At 42.9% G+C, this 8,690-nt stretch overlaps 1 protein-coding gene across 1 annotated transcript; it reads left to right on the top strand.

Annotated features, from left to right (window-relative positions):
- Window positions 1–5,487: 5,487 nt before the first annotated feature.
- On the top strand, window positions 5,488–7,378 carry abrab (actin binding Rho activating protein b). Its single transcript, XM_052471831.1, has 3 exons — window positions 5,488–5,734; window positions 6,519–6,642; window positions 6,913–7,378. The coding sequence occupies exons 1-3, from the start codon at window positions 5,488–5,490 to the stop codon at window positions 7,376–7,378; spliced, it is 837 nt and encodes a 278-aa protein (XP_052327791.1).
- The last annotated feature ends 1,312 nt before the right edge of the window (window positions 7,379–8,690 follow it).

Raw genomic sequence — 8,690 nt, 5'->3', positions numbered from 1 at the left:
TTATAATTTTAAAAGGCTAATTGATTGTTAGAAACCCCTTTTGCAATTATGTTAGCACAGCTGAAAACTGTTAAAACTGGCCTTCAGTTTCTTGGCAATTTCTCGCATGGGATAGTTTTCATTTCTCAGAACAAGAATAGACTGCTGAGTTTCAGAAGGAAGTGCTTTGTTTCTGGCCATTTTGAGCCTGTAATCGAACGCACAAATGATGATGCTCCAGAGACTCAACTAGTCTAAAGAAGGCCAATTTTATTGCTTCTTCAATTAGAACAATAGTTTTCAGCTGTGCTAACATAATTGCAAAAAGGGTTTCTAACGATCAATTAGCCTTTTAAAATGATAAACTTGGTTTAGCTAACACAACATGCCATTGGAACACAGGAGCGATGGTTGCTGATAATAGCCCTCCATACGTCTATGTAGATATTCCAGCCGCTACAATAGTCATTTATAACATTAACCATGTCTACACTGATCAATTTGATGTTGTTTTTATAGACAAAAAATGTGCTTTTCTTTCAAAAACAAGGACATTTCTAAGTGACCCCAAACCCCTGAACGGTAGTGTATATATTTATACTCTGGACTCCGACATTGCTCATACTAATATTTAGATATTTCTTCATATATTTCTTATATTATTTTGCGTTTTAGATTTTCTGTTTATTACTGCATTGTTTGAGCTAGGACAACAAGCATTTTTCTACATCCTCAATATATCTGCTAAATATGTGTATGCGACCAATAACATTTTATTTGAGATTACTGACAGGTTTTCTGATTCTCACCCCTACTTTAAAAAAAAAGATATCTATGACCAACAGATCTGTATTCCCATCATGTGAAATCCATAAAGTATGGCCTAAAACATTTATTTAAATTGACTGATTTCCTTAGATCAGTAGCTCAGTAAAATCTTTGAAATTGTTGCTTGTTGCATTTTATACAGTTGGTGATAGTTGGGGATTTTGTCAAGTATTTGCAAAAAAAACATTCCTACTTTTGTCACTAGATGTCAGTAGTAATACTGTTGGATGGTGTGTTCTCATTTATTGAAATGTATGTTTTTAGACAATTTTCGCAAAAATATAATTTAGTTAACTCTAAACTGTCTTGATAAGGCTTCTTGAAGGTGTCAGCTTTACATAAACATTTGTTAGATGTCTGTGGAAGTTCATCTACAACCTAATCTGACGACCAATATACAGTATATTTTCTATAGAAGTTTTCCCTAAAACAAGTCCCAGCCCTAAAGTGCCAAAAACCTCCCCAAAAAGTGTAAAAACTTTCTATCCAATTGAGCAGAATATTTTTTATTTACAAAATAAAATATAAGGATTATTCCCCCTGTGATTGAAATATGACACCTATTTAGAAGTCCAAAATAATACAAAAATGAATTATGTCATTTATTTTAGGCCTGTCGTACCCATAAATCGACTATACCCCATAAATGTGAGTCAGAGGTAATTAACATATTTGTCCATAAGGTAGAGCTCTAACCTGCCTATGAGGTTATCTGGTATCCGGAATGACCTGAGAGTTATACAGGAGTCCTCTGTTAATGTTCACTTTCACGCATCCACACCGTGTGACTGATTGCCAACAGCTGCCTTTCACCAGTCTGCTGGCCTGTGTATGCTTGGGTCAGATTCTATTAAAATATCCCTCCCCTCTAATTGAACCCATACAAACAACAAGACTAACACACACACACACACACACACACACACACACACACACACACACACACACACACACACACACACAGAGAGAGAGATTCACATAAACATCCACACACACGTACACTATCATATTAGGCTATGCCTAGAGAGCTGAATACATACACATGTATGCATCTAAAACTCATAAAAAGTCTTGTAGCACTGGGTGCAATAAAAGAGCCAGTGCTTCCTGTTTGTAAACTCTGATCTCTCTACCAGGTCCATTGCAAGACTAAACCCTACATGTGTAAGCAGGAGCTCCTTGTTTTCCCCAGGTATCACATTATTTCCTGGTTAAAGTCCGTGTGCCTTCGGTCCCCGGATCAAATGTCTTTTTCTGTCTTTGACAAGCCCTCTGGTTCCTGTGAACCACAAAATAACTCCTGTGCAGCTGTAGCTGCTCCAAGCTTCTTGCCTCAGCACACTCCACATAGTATATTTGCATGCACAGTGTGGATGTCATGTATCTGTACAAGTGGCAATGCAGTAAGTCTTTGTGTTTATGAAAATAGAACCTTGCAGCAAACATGCAAGTTAGAGCAGAATTTGACATGTGCTGTAAGCTAATATTTTTCTTGTGTGTGTTTGTGCTATAGGTGATCATCAAATTTGGGGCGGCAGCGTAGCCTAGTGGTTAGAGCGTTGGACTAGAAACCGGAAGGTTGCGAGTTCAAATCCCCGAGCTGACAAGGTACAAATCTGTTGTTCTGCCCCTGGACAGGCACTGTTCCCAGGCTGTCATTGAAAATAAGAATGTGTTCTTAACTGACTTGCCTGGTTAAATAAAGGTTAAATAAAAAAAATCAAATTCAATGTATTTATATAGCCCTTCTTACATCAGCTGATATCTCAAAGTGCAGCAAGCAATGCAGGTGTAGAACCATGGTGGCTAGGAAAAGCTCCCTAGAAAGGCCAAAACCTAGGAAGAAACCTAGAGAGCAACCAGGTTATGAGGGGTGGAACATGAGGGGTGGAACATGAACATGGCCAAGATGTTCAAATGTTTATAAATGACCAGCATGGTCAAATAATAATAATCACAGTAGTTGTCGAGGGTGCAACAACTCAGCACCTCAGGAGTAAATGTCAGTTGGCTTTTCATAGCCAATCATTAAGAGTATCTCTACCGCTCCTGCTGTCTATAGAGAGTTGAAAACAGCAGGTCTGGGACAGGTAGCACGTCCGTTGAACAGGTCAGGGTTCCATAGCCGCTGGCAGAACAGTTGAAACTGGAGCAGCAGCACGGCCAGGTGGACTGGGGACAGCAAGGAGTCATCATGCCAGGTAGTCCTGGGGCATGGTCCTAGGGCTCAGGTCCTCTGAGAGAGAGAAAGAAAGAAAGAAAGAAAGAGAGAATTAGAGAGAGCAGACTTAAATTCACACAGGACACCAGATAAGACAGGAGAAGTACTCCAGACATAACAGACTGACCCTAGCCCCTGACACAAACTACTGCAGCATAAATACTGGAGGCTGAGACAGGAGGAGTCAGGAGACACTGTGGCCCCATCCGATGATACCCCCGGACAGGGCCACACAGGCAGTATATGACCCCATCCACTTTGCCAAAGCACAACCCCCACACTACTAGAGGGATATCTTCAACCACCAATTTACCATCCTGAGACAAGGCCGAGTATAGCCCACAAAGATCTCCCCCACGGCACAACCCAAGGGGGGGCGCCAACCCAGACAGGAAGATCACATCAGTGACTCAACCCACTCAAGTGACACACCCATCCAAGGGACGGCATGGAAGAGCAGCAGTAAGCCAGGGACTCTGTAATATGGTTAGAGGCAGTTAATCCCAGTGGAGAGAGGGGAACCGGCCAGGCAGAGACCGGTTGACCAGATGATCTCTTTAACAGATGCTTTTGAATCAAATTACGCCCTACTGTATTGCACCAACCCTCACTGTCTTTCTGTCTGTCACTGTCCTCCTGTTTTGAGGCTGAGCTTGACTTGATTGATTGCCCACTGGGCACAGACATAATTTCAACATCACGTTTTGATTTACATTTGATTGAGTTATCAAGTAACATGAATTCAACGTGAAATCAAAACAAAATGTCACGTCATTGAATTTAGCTTAAAAGTTGGGTGAAAAAATGACCAAATTTCTTTATATTGAGGACTTTTTGTCAATCCAATCAGTTTTTTTTTTATGACGTGGAAACCACGTTGATTCAACCTGTTTGTACAGTCGTGGCCAAAAGTTTTGAGAATGACACAAATATGAATTTTCATCAAGTCTGCTACCTCAGTTTGTTTGATGGCAATTTGCAAATACTCCAGAATGTCATGAAGAGTGATCAGATGAATTGCAATGAATTGCAAAGTCCCTATTTGCCATGCAAATTAACAGAATCCCAAAAAACATTTCCACTGCATTTCAGCCCTGCCACAAAAGGACCAGCTGACATCATGTCAGTGATTCTCTCGTTAACACAGTTGTGAGTGTTGACGAGGACAAGGCTGGAGATCACTCTGTCATGCTGATTGAGTTCGAATAACAGACTGGAAGCTTCAAAAGTAGGGTGGTGCTTGGAATCATTGTTCTTCCTCTGTCAATCATGGTTACCTGCAAGGAAACACGTGCCGTCATCATTGCTTTGCACAAAAATGGCTTCACAGGTAAGGATATTGCTGCCAGTAAGATTGCACCTAAATCAACCATTTATCGGATCATCAAGAACTTCAAGGAGAGCGGTTCAATTGTTGTGAAGAAGGCTTCAGGGCACCCAAGAAAGTCCAGGAAGCGCCAAGACTGTCTCCAAACGTTGATTCAGCTGCGGGATCAGGGCACCACCAGTATAGAGCTTGCTCAGGAATGGTAGCAGGCAGGTGTGAGTGCATCTGCACGCACAGTCAGGCAAAGACTTTTGTTTGGAGGATGGCCTGGTGTCAAGAAGGGCAGCAAAGAAGCCACTTCTCTCCAGGAAAAACATCAGGGAAAGACTGATATTCTGCAAAAGGTACAGGGATTGGATGCTGAGGACTGGGGTAAAGTAATTTTCTCTGATGAATCCCCTTTGCGATTGTTTGGGGCATCAGGAAAAAAGCTTGTCTGGAGAAGACAAGGTGAGCTCTACCATCAGTCCTGTGTCATGCCAACAGTAAAGCATCCTGAGACCATTCATGTGTGGGAGTGGGCTCACTATTTTACCTAAGAACACAGCCATGAATAAAGAATGGTACCAACACATCCTCCGAGAGCAACTTCTCCCAACCGTCCAGGAACAGTTTGGTAACGAACAATGCCTTTTCCAGCATGATGGAGCACCTTGCCATAAGGCAAAAGTGATAACTAAGTGGCTCGGGGAACAAAACATCAATATTTTGGGTCCATGGTCAGGAAACTCCCCAGACCTTAATCCCATTGAGAACTTGTGGTCAATCCTCAAGAGGCGGAGGGACAAACAGAAACACGCAAATTCTGACAAACTCCATGCATTGATTATGCAAGAATGGGCTGCCATCAGTCAGGATGTGGCCCAGAAGTTAATTGACAGCATGCCAGGGCGGATTGCAAAGGTCTTGAAAAAGAAGGGTCAACACTGCAAATATTGACTCTTTGCATCAACTTCATGTAATTGTCAATAAAAGCCTTTGACACTTATGAAATGCTTGTAATTATACTTCAGTATTCCATAGTAACATCTGAAAAAAATATCTAAAGACACTGAAGCAGCAAACTTTGTGAAAATGTATATTTGTGTCATTCTCAAAACTTTTGGCCACGACTGTATGGAGGCCCATCTGTATGGTGTCCAACCTTACCCAGAGCTGGCAGAAGTGGGTGTCCGAGATCAAAGACAAGCTGGCCAAGGAGCCTATCAGCTGGGCTCCTGACCCCCTAAGAGAGCTTTGGGGCGAACCACCAAAGACACCAAGCACCACTAAATTAGGAACCTGTCAGAAGAAGGTTTGTCCCTGTCAGGATCCCACTGCTGGCCACCACACACCTGCTGCTCAGAACAACACTTCAGCTACCAAGCAGGAGTCTCAAGGCAATTCTCCTCCTTCCCAATTGGAGGGTAAAATTAAGACCCCTCTAGTGCCTCTATATGGGAGTCCCGGATCAAGACCAAGTAGGTGGTGAAGACTGTGACAAGCGGCGTTCAGGAGAGGAATGTGGGAACTACATTTCTGACCGAGCTAATTTGTATGGAGACTCCACCGCCAGGGGAGGAGATAGACAGGACTGAGTAAGAGGGGGTCGCTCGCACTCCACAGAAAGTGCTCCAAAGTATCGAAACTGACCCGCAGCTGGAAGCAGGAGAAGGAGCGGAATGTAACGAGAATTTGGAGATGGGCACACGTGGACACAGAGGAAAGTGGGTACTCTGAGGTGGAGAAAAGGACCCTTGAGGCGGAGGGCAGCCAAGATAAACCTGGACAGACAGACAACTCTAAACCTGGACAGACAGACATCTCTAAACCTGGACAGACAGACATCTCTAAACCTGGACAGACAGTCATCTCTAAACCTGGACAGTCATCTCTAAACCTGGACAGACAGACATCTCTAAACCTGGACAGACAGTCATCTCTGAACCTGGACAGTCATCTCTAAACCTGGACAGACATCTCTAAACCTGGACAGACAGTCATCTCTAAACCTGGACAGTCATCTCTAAACCTGGATAGACATCTCTAAACCTGGACAGTCATCTCTAAACCTGGACAGTCATCTCTAAACCTGGACAGACATCTCTAAACCTGGACAGACAGTCATCTCTAAACCTGGACAGTCATCTCTAAACCTGGACAGTCATCTCTAAACCTGGACAGACATCTCTAAACCTGGACAGACAGACAGCACTGGGTCATCCGGGGAGGCCATGCAGAGGGATAGTGACGGCATCTCACCTAAAGGGGAAGTTGAGTCATGGGTGAGGGTCAAAAGACCAGCTCAGTGTGAGTTCAATGTTCTTTGCATCAGTATGGTGACTGTATTAACATTCATGTACAAGCGATGGTGCATGACGGTCCCTCATTAAACGTTCCCCTAAGTATGTAAGGGATACTGTAAATACACCTAAATAACTTGATATAGCACATTTGTTGCTCAAATAAAACAGTTTAATGCTACACTTGTTCAGAACTTTACAATGGAAATGAACGTTGCAATGATTGATGATTGTCTCATTTTTTTGTTAAATATTTGGGTGATTGTTCTTCACAGGAGCACAAAGGAGTTGGATGACGCCAACAGGATCAACGCTCTCTCAAAGAAGTACAGTGCCGTGGGCAATCTGAAAAGCCGCTGGCAGAACTGGTCCTCGACGAACACCGTCAACCAGAAGCTCAACCCCTTCAGTGAGGACTTTGACTATGAATACTCCATGTCCCTACGCCTCCACAAAGGCGAGGAGGGTTACGGACGCCCCAAGGAGGACACCAAAACAAACAGCCGAACGTGCCATGGTGAGATAGCCGACATGTGCTATGTGATCAGGACCATGAACGACCCAGATCCGGACGGCAAGACCCACGTCACATTCAGAGAACTGTTTGATAGATACGTACGTGTCTCTGACAAGGTGGTGGGGATTCTTCTGAGAGTCAAGAGGCATGGGAAGGTGGCGTTCGAGGGGGAGATGCTGTGGCAAGGGCAGGATGATGGTGTTATCATCACCCTGTCGGTGTGACTTCTTCTCTTGTGGAACCAAGTGTATTCGGAAAGTATTCAGACCCATTCCCTTTTTCCACATTTTGTTACATTACAGCTATTACCTTATTCTAAAATGGATGAAATAATTTTTTCCCTCATCAATCTATACACAATATCCCATAATCACAAAGCAAAAAAAAGGTTTTAAGAAATTTTTGCAAATTTACCTGTGGTAAATTGAATCGATTGGACATCATTTGAAAAAGCACACACCTGTCTATTTAAGGTTCCACAGATGATAGTGCATGTCAGAGCAAAAACCAAGCCTTGAGGTCGAAGGAATTGCCCGTAGAGCTCCCAGACAGGATTGTGTCAAGACACAATTCTCGGGAAGGGTACCCAAAAAATGGAAGAAGTTTGGAACCACCAAGACTCTTCCTAGAGCTGGCCGCCCTGCCAAACTGAGCAATCGTGGGAGAAGGGACTTGGTCAGGGAGTTGACAGAGTTCTAGAGTTCCTCTGTGGAGATGGGAGAATCTTCCAGAAGGACAACCATCTCTGCAGCACTCCACCAATCAGGCCTTTATGGTAGTGGCCAGACGGAAGCCACTCCTCAGCTAAAAGCACATAGCAGCCCGCTCGAGAGGATCTGCAGAGAAGAATGAGAGAAATTCCCCAAATACAGGTGTGCCAAGCTTGTAGCGTCATACCCAAGAAGACTCGAGGCTGTAATTGCTGCCAAAGGTGCTTCAACAAAGTACTGAGTAAAGGGTCTGAATACTTATGTATATGTGATATTTCAGTTTTTTTTGTTTTATACATTTGCAAACAAATCTAAAAACCTGTTTTTACTTTGTCATTATGGGGTATTGTTTGTAGATTGATGAGGGAAAAAAACGATTTAATCCATTTTAGGATAAGGCTGTAACGTAACAAAATGTGGAAAAAGTCAAGGGGTCTGAATACTTTCTGAATGCACTGTAAGTCCTTTTCAACATTGAATGGCTATGCACTGCTGGATAGGAATTTAGACAATTTGCTGCTATGGTGTAAAGAAGACTTAACATCACTAACTAACTCAATATTGTATGTTATTTTGTTGCTTCGCGCTGTAGTGCATTTGTTTGTTATGGTCACCAGAGGTAATGCTTCAACCTGATTGATTGCCATTGGATTACATAAATATCTTTGACTTGAGGAACAATGTGTAATTTAAACAGGGATTGAGTTTCATGATTAACAGGTTCAGGAGATACACAAAGGCTACAGTTCCATGTCTTTGTGTGCCAGACACAGCATGATGACCGGAGCATTTTCAGGTCTGTATCAACTGGAAATCTGTCCATTAA

This window comes from Oncorhynchus keta, chromosome 20, assembly GCF_023373465.1.
Source record: "Oncorhynchus keta strain PuntledgeMale-10-30-2019 chromosome 20, Oket_V2, whole genome shotgun sequence".
Classification (NCBI taxonomy): domain Eukaryota; kingdom Metazoa; phylum Chordata; class Actinopteri; order Salmoniformes; family Salmonidae; genus Oncorhynchus; species Oncorhynchus keta.
This window is presented reverse-complemented; position numbering and strand designations above follow the sequence as displayed.